This window comes from Hemicordylus capensis, chromosome 2, assembly GCF_027244095.1.
Source record: "Hemicordylus capensis ecotype Gifberg chromosome 2, rHemCap1.1.pri, whole genome shotgun sequence".
Taxonomy (NCBI): Eukaryota; Metazoa; Chordata; class Lepidosauria; order Squamata; family Cordylidae; genus Hemicordylus; species Hemicordylus capensis.
The window spans coordinates 320968331-320987213 of NC_069658.1; the positions used below are offsets into that span (position 1 = coordinate 320968331).

The 18883-nt window shown below is 41.9% G+C and overlaps 1 protein-coding gene across 4 annotated transcripts in view; it reads right to left on the reverse strand.

Annotated features, from left to right (window-relative positions):
* Window positions 1-800: 800 nt before the first annotated feature.
* POC1A (POC1 centriolar protein A) overlaps window positions 801-18883 on the reverse strand; it is a 38122-nt gene continuing 20039 nt past the window's right edge. For all 4 annotated transcript variants that reach the window (XM_053296689.1, XM_053296686.1, XM_053296688.1 and 1 more), the window contains 3 exons: window positions 11629-11688; window positions 10159-10308; window positions 801-1068 (listed from right to left, as the gene is read on the reverse strand). In XM_053296689.1, coding sequence (XP_053152664.1) covers window positions 970-1068; window positions 10159-10308; window positions 11629-11688 — 309 coding nt within the window. In that variant the 3' untranslated portion in view covers window positions 801-969. The remainder of the gene's footprint in view (window positions 1069-10158; window positions 10309-11628; window positions 11689-18883) is intronic.

An 18883-nucleotide genomic window follows, 5' to 3' on the forward strand; every position in this document is an offset into this window, starting at 1 on the left:
TACTTTTGCAGCTGTCCTGTATGTAGTGGCTCTCTTGCCATTAAAATTGCAATACAAGTGTCCTATCATTGTCCCCACCCCCTGAATCGTAATTCCCAATATCAACCAATATGTGTAGGATAATGACATGGCTTCCTATCAGGAATAAAAAATAAAATCATGCAGCTATGCCAAAACAAAGGGTTAGGAACACACATACAAAACTAGCACAGGCTATGCAAATATACACAGAGGAAATGTAGCAAAGTTTTGGCCGTGCGACTTTTAGACAAGTGCTGCCTAATGTTCAAGTTAAGGAATAGATTACATTTGGTTATGTAATTGGGACCATTTTGATCTTGCTTGCCGATATGCTTCATCTCACATTCAAACGTACAGAAGAGAAATATGAGATTCTGCACATGGGGTTCTTTTTGTGTGAGTAACATTAAGATTCTAAAGTGCTCTCCGAGAACATTTCTAACAGCTATTTGAAACTTTACGTAGAATCTCCCAAAAGTATGAGTCACATTTCTGCTTGGAATGCTTGCAATAGATTTGGAATAGAAGACTCCTCCAGTTTTTTGGGATTTCTGTCTCGGAAGGGCAACTCCCACAGTGTTCTCATATGCACCCACACAGTATTTCAACAGATCTACCACAGCAAGTTCTAGAAGCTTGTCATTTCCAAAATGATGTCATCTAACCCTTAAATGCAGCAGCTCACAGAAGTGAGACTCTTGTGATATTAAACGAACAGGCTCCTCAACATCTGGACACAAGACATAAGGTGGTAAAGCCAAAGATCACAAATGACCATCTTTAGTAAGAAAAGGAAGTTTAATCTTAACAAAAAAGTATTTACAGACACCATTTGCTGTACAATTCATTCTAATAAAATAGGAATGTAAAAACCATTCACACAGAATACTTAAAATGCACATACATAGTCATACCCCAACAACACTGGCCTCCTCATGTCTCTGGGGATCAGTTGGATTTACTTTGAGCAATCTTTTGTTGATTTTCAAGACATTCCTTCAGTTTATCTTCTGTTAACGTCAGTCTTTGTTCCAGAATGGAAACCGTCTGCGAGGTAAAACACAAAACCCACAACTGTACCAAGAAGTCACAAGAAGACAATCTTACACACACTTATCTGGGAGTAAGGCCCATTGAACACTACAAGACTTCATTTTGAGTAAACTTTCAGGGAACTATGCATGGGTTAACATCTTACCAACATTTAAATTGATGGGCCTCTGAGGGTAGGGGGGCAAGGCAGATTCTCTGACTCAACCCTGTTATTATCAACACAAAAGCCCTCACTTCTATTTTAAGTATAGTTTCCTTTGATAAAAGAAATTAATCCCACTTCATTATGTATATGGATTTCCTTGCTGCTGTTCAAACTTAATAATTTCACAATTAATCCCCATGCTAGAAAAATATCCTTAAGGAACATTTAACAAAGAATTTACCCAGTATTTAAACAAAATTTGCTCCCTTGATACTCCCACTGAGCAGTATCCAGACTAAGCAAGCCATGACAAATCACTATTGAAATAAATGAGACAAGTTAGTAATTACTCATTTGAGCCCCATTAATTTCAATAGGAGTTAATCATGTCTAGTTTAGTCTGGATCCTGCTCGGTGTGTCATAAAAAAATGACTTATTGCACACTTGCTAAAGGCTCATCAAATCTGACAAGCAGGCAGAGAATTCTATTCCCTTCCCCAGCCCCTCTGTCTCAAACAGAGCAAGGCGAGGGGGACAGGCCTACTTTTCCAGGCCAGGCTCTGCCCCATTTCCAGAAACCCAATATGGCCTCCAAGTTGCAAGAAGAAGAGAAGGAACTCTTCCCCATGCTCAACGAGAAGATGCATTTGCTGTGGAGATGCAGGAAAGAGGTCATGCTATGCCAAACCTTGGGCTTGGTTCCCAGTGCTTCCCCTGCCCCCCAGAATATATGCCACCCCTCACCTGCAGCTATGGAGAAGGAGGGGTACTCATGGGTGGTAGACCTGTCTACCCACTGTTTTAATTGCAGTTTAGTCCTAAAAATCTGCCCCACAGGGATAAACAGTAGCAATTCACCTCTACAGGAAAAAGTAAAGTATCAGCGGAGGGCAGGTTCAGCCTTAACATTTAGAGCAAGAAGTAGATCTTGCCCCATCTTAACTGTGCCACAGATTGCAGTTTGTTTACTTTGTTCCATAGAAATCAAGAGGAGCCACTGAGAACCAAGCCAGCCCCCTTGTCCACCTAGCTATGCCCTGCCTTGGCTGCCATTTCTTGAACAAACTGAAGTTAGAGTGTTGGGAACTGGTGTGTGTGTGTCCATGTCCCCAGATCATATAGTAACAGCATAATAAAGCAAAATTATTTAGATCCACCAGTCACACATTATAGGTTAAAAACTGGCTGTTGCCTCTCAGCACATACCAAGACTACTTCATTGTGTGTGGAGTTAAGCATTAATATGGGAAAATAATATTCTCTAAGCTGAGCTGAATGATGCAAAAGAGAATCTGACTTATATGTATATTATAGAAAAATCAAGCCATAAGGACAACACCTGGTAATAATGACCACCTTAAATCTTCTATGAATGATAATCACAATTTTATAGCAACCATAGAAAAACCTGGATATGTAGTTCAAGTATATTAGAATACAGATTGCACATATGCAGCCATCACAATTGCAACACATACTACCTTTCTTTCAGTATAGCATGTTATATGTTAGTGCCCCCTGCTGGTCATTCTGTGGTATTGCTCAAACTGGATACTCTACTACCATTCATTTCAGATGGGGTAGCCGTTACTCCGCAACAGCAAACAACAAGGCATCTTGTGGCATCTCAAAAACTAATAATAGCTAGACTTGTCTCTGGGATAACAAGAGAGCATATAACACCACTTTTAGAAGAACTGCACTGGCCAATATGTTTCTGAGCAAAATACAAAGTACTGGTTATTACCTATAAAATCTGTAACTAGGGATGTGCATGAACCACAGTTCAAACTGCCATGTGTGCTGATGCCGCAAGGGGGTTTATTGGGATGTGCGTCACCCCATCAGGAAGCTGCATGGGGCGGTGGAGAGCAAGTAAGGACCTGCTCTCCTTTTCCTTAAAGTTCCTGGTCCCCCTGCCCAAAAAGTTCTCAAACTGCAGTTCATGCATATCCCTACTCACAACAGCTTGGGTAAAAAGTATTCAAGAGTGCCTCTTTTGTCACCCCCCCCCCCCCCGCCTATTAAGATCATCTGCAGAGGTCCGGTTACAGTCTGGTAGATACTTGGAACCGGGCCTTCTCTGCGGCTGTCCTAGGGCTCTGGAATGCATTCCCTGTCGAGAGGACAGCTTCTCCATCTCTAGTTGCTTTTAAAGAGACCCATAAGACACACCTGTTTTATCAGGCTTTTAGTCAATTTTAAACTTTAATTTTATAAAATTGATCTATACATGTATTTTAAATTATGTACACCACTTAGGGATACAAATTAGGCAGTATTTATTTATTTAAAAGATTTCTATACTGCCCAAAACTTGCATCTCTGGGCAGTTTACAATTAAAATCATTTAAAACATTAAACACATTTAAAATGTTTTAAAATTAAACACATTTAATAACAATTTTTAAAATTTAACATTTGCCAAGTTAGCAACCCCTGCTAACTTGGCAAAGAGGCACCTTTTAACGTAGTGATTCTCTTTATTTAGCAGGGGGAGAGTAACTGGCCCTCTCCACCCCCAGCACAGTTCCTCCAGTGACTGTTGCTAGTGTCTGCCTTACATTTCTTTTTATATTGTGAGCCCTTGGGGGACAGGGATCCATCTTATTTATTTATTATTTCTCTGTGTAAACCACCTTGAGCCATTTTTGGAAGGGCGGTGTAGAAATTAATTAAATAAATAATACCCAGTATTAAAATTTTAAAACTAGAAACCTAATTAAAAGCCTGGGTGAATAAATGGGTCTTCAGTGCCTTTTAAAGAGTTGCTAGAGATGGGGAGGCTCTTATTTAAACAGGGAGCACATTCCAAAGTACAGGGGAGAAGGCCCATTCTTGAGTTGTCGCCAGACGGGCAAAATACAAGGTGCTGGTTATTACCTATGAAGACAAACCTCTTCAGATGATAACAACAGGTGGTGGGGCTCATGGCGAAGAAGACATTCTCTTAAATACTCAGGGCCTAAGCTGCTTAGGGCTTTATAAGTAATAACCAGTAGCTTGTATTTTGCGCAGAAACATATCTGCAGCTAGTGTAGTTCTTTCAACACAGGAGTAATATGGTCTTTCTTAGATGACCCAGAGACCAACCTGGCCACCTCATTCTGGACCAACTGCAGCTTTTGGACTACATACAAAGGCAGCCCCACATAGAATGCATTGCAGTAATACAACCTAGAGGTTACCAGCATATGTACCACCGCTTTGAGGTCGCTCATCTCAAGAAAAGGACGCAGCTGGTGTATTAGCCGAAGATGATAAAAAGCACCTCTGGCCACTGCCTCAACCTGGGACACCAGGGAGAGGTTTGAATCCCAAATAACTCCCAGACTGCGTACTTGTTCCTTCCGGGGGAGCGTGACCCCATCCAGAACCAGCAGATTAAAATTGTCTCCCAAGTTCTGACCCTGCACAATAAGTACCTCCGTCTTATCTGGATCCAGCCTCAGTTTGTTATCCCTCATCCATTACTGCCTCCAGTCAGGCATTGAGGGAGGTTATGCCTTCTCCCAAAGATGCTGACATGGAGAAATAGATTTGGTTGTCATCAGCATATTGATAACACCTTGCACCAAATCCCCTGATGATCTCACCCAGCAGTTTCATGTAGATGTTAAACAATGTCCAAGACAATAAGGAGCCCTGAGGGACACCATACAAAAGTTCAGATTTGGAAGAACAATAGTCTCCAAAAGACATCACCTGGAATCTGTCTGTGAGGAAGGAGCAGAACCACTGCAAAGCAGTGCCTCCCACCCCCAGTCCCCTCAGACGTTCCAGAAGGATACTATGGTCAATAGTGTCGAAAGCTGCTGAGAGATCCAAAAGGACCAACAGAGTCACACTCCCTCTGTCATTTTCCAATTGGAGATCATCCATCAGGCTGACCAAAGCAGTCTCTACCCAGATCCAAGGCAGGCTTTTTCAGGAGGGCCTAATGATTGCCTGCTTAAGACAAGAAGGCATCCTGCCCTCCCTCAGAGAAGGATTTATGATCTCTACCAGGCCCTCTACAACAGCCTTCCTGCCAGATATTATAAGCCATGTCGAGCAAGGATCCATTCCAAGCAACTTGTCCACAACCTCAGGGGTCATGAAACTGTATTTTTCAGTTTATATATTGTTCAAATTATATACCAACTTTCATAAAAACTCATCCCAAGGCAGTTTACAAAAGATAATACAATAAGATCACATTAAAATATTAAAGTTAATTAAGACCATAAAATCATCACACTCACCAAAAAGCAACAGACATAAAAACAAAAGACAGAGTGGCTGGAACAGAGATTGGCAACCCATAAGGAGTAAAAGCCTGAATAAAAGTTTTAAGGTTTTTGTTTGTTTGTTTAAAGCAGCCACAGATGCCAGAGGTTAGGTATATAAATATGCTTAAATAGATAATGTATTGTAGCACAAGTTTTGACAAACCAGAGTCTACTTCATCAGATGCACAAAGTGTAATCTGAACTTATTCAAAACCACAATAATGGAAGCTCAGTTGGAATGTATACCAAGAAGCAGGAAAGGTACCACCAAGTTCAGAAGGACACCAGCGTGGCTAACAAGTAGGGAAGCTATAAAAGGGATGAAGGCTTCCTTCAGAAAATGGAAATCCTGCCCAAACGAAGAAAGCAGGAAGGAACATAACCTCTAGCAAGAGAAGGAGACAATAAGGGATGCAAAAAAAGTTTGAGGAGCATATACGTAGAAGAGTCAAGGGGAATTTATTTTTTTAAAATCTTAATTATATCCTGCTTTTCCTCTGAGGAGCTCAGAGCGGTATACATGGTTATTTTTATCCTCACAACAACCCTGTGAGGTAGGTAAGGCTGAGAGAGACATGAATGGCCCAGACTCACCCAGTGAGTTCCATGGTTGAATGGGGATTCAAACCTGGGTCTTCTCGGTCCTAGTCCAACACTCTAACCACTACGCTGTGCTGGCTCTCCAGTACTAAACTAGTACTAGCTTAACCCACATAGAATTTGCACACTAGTACTTGATTGCTCCTCTCGCCCCCTAACACAGCCCCGAGATCTCCCCACCCTCACCTGAGCAGCACTCCTGCTCCTCCTCCTCCTCCATCCCATTGCTTCCATCCCCCTTCACCCCTCTTGGTCACTCCTACATCCCTTTACTCCATTCCCCCTCACCCCCTTGGTCGCTGCTGCAGCGTTGCTGGCACCTATATGCCAAGCGGCAGCCCCCTATTCCCAAATACCTCTGCATCCTCACTCGAGCCCCACTCCTGCTCCTCCCCACAGGAGCAGCAGCAGTAGCGGTTGACCAGGCCCTTCCTCGCTGCTGCCACAACCATGGCCATTCATTCACCTCAGGCCACTGACAGGCCCAGCCCATCCTTTGCCTGCTTGCCTCCCTCCTCCAATGGCCTCGGTAGCCCCAAACAGCAGCAGTGGTTGTCTGGGCCCTTCCTTGCTGCCAATAGGTGCCTCCATGGCCGCTCATAGGCTTGGGCCCATCCTTCGCACTTCCTTCTTTCTCTCTCCTCCACTCACTCGTCCCCTCTCCCTTCCTGAGTTAACAGAACTTTGCTATCTTGTTTCCTCATCTAATTCACACAACAGCAGCCTCCTTCCTGCTCTTTCCTCCCTCACGGTCCCTCTCTTTGCAGACCCCTGCCCATTATCCTTTTATATATAGATAGATTCCTCTCCTCTACAGTAAAGAACATCTTCCTACCAGCAACAGTTGCATTCCAACTGACCTTAACCATCACAGGCTCCGCCTCCCATCTGCATATGGAATCCCCACTGCCCAATCACCATGGTGCCATAGGCTCCTCCTCCCTATCTGCACATGGAATCCCAACTGCCCAGTCACCATGGTGCTTCTGCTCTCACAGGCTACTCTTCCCTATCCGCATTTGGAATCTCCACTGCTCAGTCACTCTGGTTCTTCTGCTCGCAAACTCTTGCGAGAGCTGCCACAGATGGGATTAGCCATGGGTATGCCTTAGAGAATTATATAGAGAAATATACTAGTATAAAGGGAAGTCCTAGTATACTTGGACTTCCAAAGAAGCTTTTGACCAAGTTCCCCACCAAAGACTCTTGAGTAAACTTAGCAGTAATGGGATAAGGGGGCAGGTCCATGTGGATTGGTAACTGGTTGAAGGACAGGAAACAGAGGTTAGGAATAAATTGACAGTTTTCACAACAGAAAGTACAGGTTGAGTATCCCTTATCCGGATTGCTGGGGACCAGAAGTGTTCCGGATTTTGGCATATTTGCATAATGAGATTTCTTGGGCATGGGATTCAGAGTGCCAAAACAGATGCCAACAGAACAGGAAGCGGAGGGGGGGGGGGCCTTTCCCTTTTCCCTCTAGCGCCAAAGCGAAAACATAAAACACATTTTAAAAACTTCACAGTAAGAACAGAGCCGCAACTAGAGAGAATTACAGACAAAACCTGTCACTAACAACCTTCTGAAATAATTAAGTTTTGACTATGTTTAAAAGCAACAAAATTGGGAATCTGCGAGTGACTGAGCTGAGGCGTATTATTTTTTGTTACGGCGTGGTGTCCAGATTTTGGAGCATTTAGGATTCTGGATGTCTGGATAAGGGATACTCAACCTGTAGTAAGAAGTGGGGTTCCCCCAAGGACCTGTACTGGGACCAGTGCTCTTTAACCTGTTCATAAATGATCAAAAAGTTGGGGTAAGCAGCAAAGTGGCCAAATTTTCAGATGACACTAAATTTAGGGTAGTGAAATCCAAAACAGATTGTGAGGATCTCCAAAAGCATTACTCAAACTGGGGGAGTGGGCAATGAAATAGCAAATGTGGTTCAATGTAAGCAAGTGTCAAGCAATGCATATTGGGGCAAAAAAAACACCCCAACTTCACATATACACTGATGGAGTCTGAACAGCCAGTGATTGACCAGGAGATTGATCTTGGGATTGTGGTGGACAGCTCCTTGAAAGTGTTGACTCGGTGCACAGTAGCTGTGAACAAGGTAAATTCCACGCTAGAAATTATTTCCCTCATTAGGAAGGAGACTGGAAATAATGCTAATATCATAATGCATTTATACAAATCTATGGTGCAGCCACATTTGGAGTACTGCATCCAGTTCTGGTCACCGTATTTAAGGAGGACACTGTAGAATGGGAAAAGGTGCAGAAGAGGGCAACCAATGTGATCAGGAGCTTGGAGCACCTTCCTTATAAGGCACCGCTACAACATCTGGGGCTTTTTAGTTTGGAAAAGAGGCGACTACGGGGAGACATAATAAAAGTGTATAAAATTATGCATGAAGCAGAGAGAGCGCAGACGGAGAAATTTTTCTCCCTCTCTCACAACACTAGAACCAGGGGTCATCCCATGAAACAAAGCCAAGAACTTGAGGAACAAAAGGAAGTACTTTTTCACACAGCGCATAATTAATCTATGGAATTCTCTGCCATGAGATGTGGTGATGGCCACTAGCTTGGATGGCTTAAGAGGGGGCTTAGACATGTCCTCCATGAATTTGTCTATCAATGGCTACTAGTTTGGTGGTTATAGGCCATCTCCAGCCTCAGAGGCAAGATGCCTCTAAGTGCAACAGCAGGAGAGAGGGTATGCCCTCACCTCTTGCCTGTGGGTTTCTCAGAGGTATCTGGCGGGCCAACTGTGTGAAACAGGATACTGGACTAGTTCTTATGCCTTTGTTTACCATAATGACAGATGCCATTCCCCAGGACTCTGGACACTTTACAAATGTTTGCCTTATCGTATCAGCTGCTAGACCACCCCTATCTCCCTCTCTGACATGTTGGGCAGCAGGACAAGCCAGATTTCCAGAGTTTTCTTTAATGCCTTCTCTAAAAGTCGATGTTCTTCATTGTAAAGCCTGGGGGGCAGTGGCAGCCCCCATCCATTCCCTGACTAATTGTTTATTGAACCTGTGTGAAGCTTCAGCCAACGCTGAATACTCTGCAGATTCTCCTGGCACATTCCCACTGTGCAGTGCTGCGGTTTGCCCAGCACCAGAGGTGGGGTTCTCAGAGGAGGGAAATACTGGGAAATGTGATAGGACCAAAACAAAGCAAAACGAAGCAAGGCAGTTATTTTCTTGCCCTGTTGGAACTAAGACACAGGAACACATGACATCCAATACCTTTGATCATCCATACTGGATTCTACTCCCAGCCATAGCCATTTCTGGATTTTAACAGTTTTCCATTCTAGTTCTAGCTATCTCTTTTCTAACATTAGTAAAGAAGCAATGAATCTTAAAGGACAAGACTCCAGATAACCCTGCACATACACTTGGATCTAAACAAAATATATGCTCATTGGTGGGGACCACATGCACAGTCAGAGCTATCTTTGAAATTTTTGCAACACTGGCATTGCATCCCAGTATATGTGCTGAAGAGGCAAGCCACCCTGTGGTGAAATTTTCAAAGTGCCAGCCATCTCTGCAACTCTTCCCCACACAAATGCATGCACACACACACAAAAATATCTTCCCAGTTAGTGCAGGGTTACACTCTGAACACAGAGGCAGACGTCAGGGCAAACAGACTTAAACAATATCTTTTTTCTAAGAATCTTCATGTAGGAGAAAAGGTGTGTAGGCTGTTATTTATAAAGTCCAGCACAAGTGTTTATTCTGCACTGAGAACACGGGGGGGGGGGGTTGCTACTTGTGCATCATCTGCAGCAGCCCACCATTTGCCAATTAGTTATTAATGTTTAATCAAATAAAAATTGGGTTGCTAAATTTGTTTCCTATTCATCAAATGCATTTCCTTCTATCTGTGGACAAAGCAGACATAAAAGAAATTCTAGAAATCTACTTCGAACTAAGCTCTGAAATGGAGTACTCTAAAAGATTTCTCAATCAGCTTTCCAAAACTGAGTCTTATTTTAGGCTTCCAGTCCCCCGCTAATTTCGTGACACCTGAAGCATTCCATACCTGGGTAAGGACATCTAGTTGTCCCACAATATGCTGTAGGGTAGTGGCAAGACTGGTCTCATCAATTTGTTCTTGTTGCTTTCGGACCATTTCTACAGCTTCTTGAGTTTTTTGTTTGTCTGGAATTTCTCCAAAATCCATCTCTGACTGCTATAGGACAAAGAGAGTTTGCTTACAATTATCAAACCAAATATACAAGAACTATGGTGAAAAGAAACCACACACAGAAAGTCTGCCCGATCCACTGTGGAGCATTGTGCCAGTGCAGCCCAGTGCATAGTGACCACAAAGACTACTCCATGGAGATCAGTGATGCACAGATATTCTGCCTTCAAATCACCACACCAAGAGTATTCAACAAAACAGTAAGAACTAAAATAAAGATGCAACGCATCCAAATATACCAGGGAGGAATAGACAACTTATAAAATATCAGGGAGTTTAGAACAAGACTTTTAAGGCCTGAGGGCATTATCTAACACCTGTTTATCAACCTGGAGTTTGAAAAATGAGAGAATGTCTCTCCTCTAAGTATCAAGGTGCGCCAATAAAACTGAGCTCATATTTGTACCTTCAGGATGGAAATAATCCACGTATGTTTTGATGGGAGATATACATGTATGCATTGTGGATAACACAACTTTATTTACAGTTGTACCACAGTTTAGCTTTTATTAATAGCAGCAATAGCACTTACATTTATATACCGCTTTATAGCTGGAGCTCTCTAAGCTGTTTACAATGATTTAGCATATTGCCCCCCAACATTCTGGGTACTCATTTTACCGACCTCGGAAGGATGGAAGGCTGAGTCAACCTTGAGCCCCTGGTCAGGATCGAACTTGTAACCTTCTGGTTACAGGGCAGCAGTTTTACCACTGCGCCACCAGGGGTTCTTAAAACTTTCATAACAGACTAACTCTCTTTTCCCAATGAACTGGATACTTAACCATCCTTTCCAGCTCAACTCACATTCTGCTTTATCCTTGAATAGTTACTACAAATGTATTCCGCATATAGTTTATGTAGGCCAAGACAGTCCACTCACAAGAAGTACGGAATGTGGAGAGATCCAGGTTCAAAAGCTAGCTTAGGCTGTTTCAGACAAAGAGGAATTTGCATCATCTCCATCATATTACTGAAAGGGAGACATATGCCTGAAACGTGCTGCAAACACAAGCCCGGGGGTCTTGGCCAACTGCAGGTCCTGAACTTACATTAATCACACCTGAAGACATGTCTGCCCTTCAAGCATTCTGATGTTCACTGCTGGCACACAGAGCAGGCCAGTTGCAAACACTTTTTCATAGCGTGCAAGCATCTCCCTTTGTCACCACATTTTTTTTTAAAAGCTCATGACTATGCTCAAATACTCTAGAAGGCAAAGTCAGTCAACTAAATTTGTTTCCACTCATCACAATTACGAAGAAACAGAGTATTCTGCACTGAGAAGTGTCTGACTTTGCTTACCTTTTCCTGTCTGGAAGTTCCAGATTTCTGAATATCACCATTGCCAGTATCCATTGGTTTCTACAAGGAAACATTCCAAGAAAGTTAATATTATTCTGAATTTCCTGAATATATGCATTTGAAAGTCTGTGCACCCAAAATATTTCTAGTACACTCGATTAGATTTTCAAACATCAGCTCATCGTGTACTGCCATCTGAAACAGAACACAGCAAACTAGTGTAAAGTAGCACGTAAACATCCAACTTGCCAGCCTCAGACCTTGAGCTCTCCACTGCACCACAAGTTACCTTTAAAGACTACATTCAAGAAATGAGAGATATGTATCTTCACTAGTCATACTCAGAAGACTGGTCCAACACCCAGAGCAGCAAATGCAAGCAAATCTGCACTAGCAGAAAATGTTAGTTGTGCTAAAAATCAAGGAGTTGCTGGTTTTGTGCTATTATGTTTTAGTGCTCTTGCACAGAGGTACCCATGAAAAGAAATAAGGCATGCCACCATTGCATGCCGCTAGTCTGGAGCATGACTAGCCATTGCAACAGGTTTGTGGTAGCACAACATCCTTCTGCAAGCGTTTTGTTGCTCTGGATGTCGGCCACTGACACCAAGCCTCTTCCTCAACTTCAAGTGCCTTCCCCCAAGTCTGAGTAACCTGATCTAGAAGAACAATTCCATTTGACTGACTAGAGCAGAGATGGGGAGAAAGAAACAATGGCAGGGAGTTTAGTAGCCGATTGCTTCAAAAGCAGCTGCACCATGAGTACAGCAACAGTACAACCAAGTCTGTGACAACATGCAGAGGCCTGGCTTTTCCATAACCATGACCCACCGCTGCTTCCTGTAGTCCCCTTCAAACTATGGCCTTTCCAAATCTAATTTTTAATTTCATTATTTTCAACCAAGTTGGACTTTTCAGATCCTATCGAGCATGGAAACCACACACAGGCACATCAAGATAATGCCACTTTAAAATTGCTAAGTGGTTACCTAGTCATAGATTTAAAACTTGAGGTGCTTTTTGAGCTTGTTCACAGTCAAATTTTTAAATAGGGACTTCATGAAAAGATACTATATAATTGTACTAGTACAGAGACTGAATCTCTTTTAGCAATTGTTCTAGTGCATGATTTAATCAGCACAACTGAATAAAAGTATTTGATACTGAATACCTACTTAACAGGTAGTGGAAATATTAAAAGAACAGAGGAACACTAAATGATAGAACAGCAACACAATTTCTAGTACCTTTCCTAGCAACAAATAAATAGTATAATTGAATTATTTATAGCCTCCACCAGAAGATGAAAGCAGCAGTTACTGCAGCTGGGGGAGAAGGCATCAGCCTTCATTTGAAAATCCAGTTATACTCCTACGAGGACTCTCATTAACTGAGGGGCTGGCCAAAAAGATAGGTAGACCAAGCTTGTGGTTTGGGCCACCAGTGACTGAACTGTATCCATAAGTGGTTTCAATGATACCCCCACACTCTGACAGTAATGCACGTCCAAATAGGTCTAAAGAGCAGCTATTCTTCAAAGAAGCCTAACTTTCAATATGAGAAATTACTTAGCATCTGTATATTGCTGTTTTGTGTTCAAAGCACTGCACACAAACACAAGATCTATATTCTTATCCCCATAATACAGATCTGGGGCTGAAGCTAAGAAGGAATAGCTTATCTAAGGCCACCTAGTGAATTTGGGGTGATAACAATACCTGAAGTGGGAACTTCTCATATCATCGCTCTCTCTTATGTTAAAGGTTAAATAGCTATTGGCGTAGCTCCTATAATGTTTCTCCCCCTACACTGGTAGGAGCATAGGAAACTACCTTATACTCAGTCAGACTATTGGTCCATCTAGCTCAATGTCTACACTGAGCGTCTGCACTGATTGGCAGTAGCTCTCCAAGGTTTCAGGCAGCAGTCTTTCCCAGCTCAACCAGGAGATGCCAGAAGCTATGACTTTCTGCAGGCAAAGCGGATGCTCTATCACTGAGCTACATCCCTGTCCCCAAACTTGTTTTTCGCCAAACCGCCACCACATCTTTTAAATACAATATTAATTCAACACACTTCTGGAAGGACTTCTAGAGTAAAGGGGAACAGAGACTATAGGTCTAAACCTAATCACAAGGCAGGATGAGCTGCATATTAGTCCTCACCCCACCCAATCCAGGCCACAGTGCCCTTGACAAGAAGTAGCAAGCAGAATGAATAAGTTGCACTGCAACAGGGCTGCTACCAAGCAAAGGGCCTCAAATGATTCAGCAGTGAAGACTTTTTCTTATTTTAAAGACCTATGCTGTTGTATTGTTATTTTAAATTTGGTAAACTGCCTTGAACTCTGGGAGAGGTGAGATTAAAGTATTTTAAATGCAATAAATCCAAAACCTCCAACACAATCCACTTGCTTCACTGCCCAATAAATGAACATTTAAATGAACACAGGTGGCCTTCTTTAAACACTAAGCTAGACTTAAGTTAGAAGCTAGCTTTCAAATGGAGGAAAAAGGCAGCAAGTCTAACTACCTTTATCTACAGTTCTCTAAAATCCAAAGCCCGCCCACCCATCCACCACAACTGTTTAAAAAGAAAGTCCTAAAACTTATAGAAGAGTGTACTCAATGCGAAGAGTACTTAAAAATAATTTGATTAAGACCGCCTTCACTTTCTTTTTCTGTTACTTGATTAAGAAACAGATGGTAATAAACTAAGCAAGCCAGTATTGAGAAATACCATAGATTACAGGGGTAGTACAGCACAAACTTTATCTCATTCATAACTTTCCTCTCCAATCAAAGTTAGTTCATCTGTTTTGTATTCAGCAATACCCATGTACCACAGCAGCAAAAAGATGACTGATTCACAGATTCCCAACTAAAGTTCTCAAAAGCATTCAGAGATTCTTTCAAGACAGTACATTTTGCTTGATTTAGTTTTTCAAATAACTTGGATTTTTCCTGCAAAGGCCACAGAGTCAGGGTAAAAGGAAACAAACCATGGACAGACAAGGTAACAAAGTGTTGTCCTGTAAGAAGCACAAGAAATAGAGTTGCAAGTGACAAATGGGAATTCTTACAGAACTCTGGAACCCTATCCAGCCTCGATTTTGATCCATCACCAGATTCTTCCCACAAGGTTTCAAGATATGTTTAATAAATATAAGTTTGCTTTTTAAAGGAGTATATCCTCAATTTAAAAAATCTGTGCATGGTGACAGCTCTTTTATTCCAATTACTCCTAATAGGAGCTCCCAGTTCCAAGGAAACGGTTTATAATGCTTCCTGCCAAGATGGGATACAATAGAGAGATGCTGAAAAAAATGATGAACCAATGCCAACATTAGAATGCATTCCTAATTTGAGAACCACGAGGTCAGAACAGAAGGCACATCTGGCATATGAGTAGCTTGGGAAGAATCTGCTTACATAAAGAATAAGTGGATAAAAGGAACAAAATGTGATAGTCAGCAATAGGAACAGTTCAAGGGACCTCTGGCAAATTCTTACATAGGAATGGGGAAACTAAAAATGGGACTGCTGGACTTGAATGCCAAACTTCTATCATCTTCCGACGCATATGTAACAGTAATATGCAGTCTTATTGCAAAATATTTTAAAAAAAACAACAGTATGTGGTTTTTTGGTTTTTTTAAACAACTAAAATATTTGTATTACAAATCAATGGGCTGGGGAACAGAATACCCTAAGCTTACAATATACTTCATTCCAGAATCCACAGTACCCAAGGAATGGATACAATGGATTATCTAAACTGGGTCAACAAACCAGGGTTTGCTGGATTGGAAACACAAGCCAAAGGAGAGCCAAGTTTATTAATTTATTTTTTATTTAACAAATTTGTTTACCACCCAAAGCGCAAGTATTTGGGCCGTTTACAACAAAACAATAAAAACAAATAAAAAGGTTAAAACTATTAAAAACAATTAAAACAGTATCTAATTAAAAGCCTGGGTGAACAAATGTGTCTTGACTGCTTTTTTAAAAGTTGTAAGAGATGAGGAGGCTCTTATTTCAGCAGGAAGCACATTCCAAAGCCTCGGGGCAGCAATGGAGAAGGCCCATCCCCGAGTAGTCACCAGACAAGCCAGTCGCAACGGCAGACAGAACTCTCCTGATGAGCTCAGTGGGCGGTGTGGTTCATAGCAAAGACGACATTCTCTTAAATACCCTGGGCCCAAGCTATTTAGGGCTTTATAGGTTATAACCAGCACCATGAATTTTGCCCAGAAACTTATTGGCAACCAGTGTAGATCTTTTAAGATGGAGTGATATGGTCTCTCCAAGATGACCCAGAGACCAAACTGGCTGCCGCATTCTGGGCCAACTGCAGTTTCTGGACTACGTACAAAGGCAGCCCCACATAGAGTGCATTGCACTAATCCAGCCTAGAGGTTACCAACAAATGTACTACTGTTCTGAGGTCATTTATCTCAAGAAATGGACGCAGCTGTATCAGCCTAAGCGGATAAAAGGTACCTCTGGCCACTGCCTCAGCCTGGAACAACAGGGAGAGGTTTGTGTCCAGCAGCACCCCCAGACTACATACCTGTTCCTTCTGGGAAAGTGTGACCCAATCAGAACAGGCAGATCAAAATCATCTCCCGAGTTACTACCCCGCACAATAAGTACCCCCATCTTATCTGGATTCAGCCTCAGCTTGTTATCTCTCATCCAGCCCATCACTGCTTCCGGGCAGGGATTTAGGGAGGTTATGTCTTCTCTTGATGATGTTGACATGGAGAAAAGGATTTGGGTGTCATCAGCATACTGATAACACCCTGCACCAAATCTCCCAATGATCTCTCCCAACAGTTTCATGTACATGTTAAACAACTTTGGAGAAAATATGGAGCCCTGAGGGATACCATACCGAAGTTTAGATTTTGAAGAACAGCAGAACAGATTTTGAAGAACAGCAGAAGGGACACCTTCTGGAATGTGCCCAAGATGTAAGAGTGGAACCACTGCATCCCCGCACATTCCCACCCACTCCATTCATCTGAGCCCAGGAGCTGTGGTTTAACCACCAGGATATTAGTTTCATCTCATGGTTTGCAAGCCACAGCTCCCAGATTCTGACGACATGAAGAGCTGTGATCTAACCGAGCAGGATTCCTCTGTTGCAGCTCTGCACCTGAGCCAAGGGGGACAAGAGAAGAGGAAATATGTGAGCTTGGCACTCCTTCAGCTTGCATTCCCAATCCAACATGCCATGGTGGATTGTCTAAACCAGACCAAAGTGAAAAATGAATGTGATATTCACACAGAGGTAGATACCCAGGCTACATTACTCATGAGGACTAATCCACTAAAATTAAATGGACAGTTAGTCATGAGTAATTTAGTTCAGATGCTAGCCGATTATTGCAAGTAAGTTCTGTAAGCAGACACTTAAGATTTCTGCATGCTCCAGCTCATAGAAACCTTCGGCAAAATTCATGTGGATATTGCCTTTTACTTTGCAATACGATTCTATTTCTCATTTTGCATTCTTCTTCTTCACAGGGGTACTTGCCCACCCACAGAGGGGACCAACAAACAAGAACAATAATCACATTGGATTCCATTCACAATTCCCCCACAAAGGTCTGTAATGACCATTTACAAGATAATGCTAATACATTTTACAAAGTGATTTACAATTCTTTTCATTAACAACAACAACTAGTACAGACAAGAGCCATACTGGAGGGTTTGTGTGCTTCAGGTCATAAGATCTGAAGGGACCTTGTTAGTAATTCTTAGCCCCAAATCACACATGCCATTTTCCCCTGAACACACAGTAGAGGAACACCCATGATCATCAACTGAAGAACGGTGTGTTAGTTTTGCTGCAAGTACACATGTTGGAAGTCAACCTATATACAGTGCAGCACAAACACTTGAATTGCACTTCAGAAATTATTATGTGCACTTTTCCTCTTATACAGAGATAGATGATCACCATGTAGGAACATTGGCACATGTGAAATGAACCTTACAATGTAAGTCTAAGCAGATTTACTCAGAAAATAAGCTCCACTGGTTTCAGAAGAACTTATTCCCTAGTCAGAACGCTTAGGATTGGAGCCTTAGCTGCTTAGGTTACAAACACTAAAAACTTCTTTATTACAAGCATCTTTGCTGATAAGGCTATCTATCAATGTGGACCCAGGACATGTATTAGAAATTGATTGCAAACCAATTGTGAAAGTACTAGTCAACAGATTTCCAGCAAATTCCTGTATTATTAATTTTGTTACCTATTATTTCAAGCCGGGTAGCTGTACAAGTAGTAACAGCCAGAAAACATGCTTTTCATCCCCATTTCCTATTTGAACAGGTTTCCCTTTCCCATTTGAAGAGATTCAATGACAAAGTGGTACAAGTGCTCACATTTTGCCTACATTTACACTGGAAGAATTTTATCTATGGACAACATAACCTCCCCTATGCTGAATTCTGAGAACTGGATGATAAACTAAGGTAATTACACTGGGTCACATCCCAAGGGCTCCTTAGGAAACAACCTACTGCTGTTCTCAGGTAACTGACTTCCCCGAGTAAACTTAGTGTTGTCCTATTCTTCTTCATCCTTGCAACTGATATTCTAGACTTGCACAGGCAAACAAAAGGGAGTATCGGTAAGGATTCCTACCATATCTCCTTTGCTGCTCTCTCCCATTACCATTATTTCCACTACTTGCCTCTCATTTAATCTGTTTTAAGATTGTTCAGCACTGTAAAGCTCCAAATTCTAAAACTGTTGATCTGTTCTATCAATTGCTACAAAGCACTACATATATTATTTTCCCTCCGCCAGCAGAATAAGACTCCGTAACTATGGATTATAATGGGACATAATATTTCATTTGCGAAATATGTTAGACAAGAGGATTTAAATATATATGAGTGTGAAGGGCAGAACATAAATCCTACTGGATGCTGGCATTTCTTACAAATATTAGAGAAGAAAATCAGATAGTAGCTCCATAGCCCAAAGCAGCAGAGAAAAACAGAAATAAGTAGTGCAGTGAGTTATGGGCAGCGTCAGGATAGTGAGCTTACTGAGATGGGAAAGGCTGATTTCCAACTCATGGTCCTCAACTACACCTATTGAAGCATTAGGAATTAGTCTGTAAATCAGTAGAATATAATTTCTGATTTTCCTAGTTTTCTGAGCTTTCGTTATCACAGATATGCAGAGAGAAGTTTTTAACTGGGATCAGTATTCCCTCTAACAGGAATTC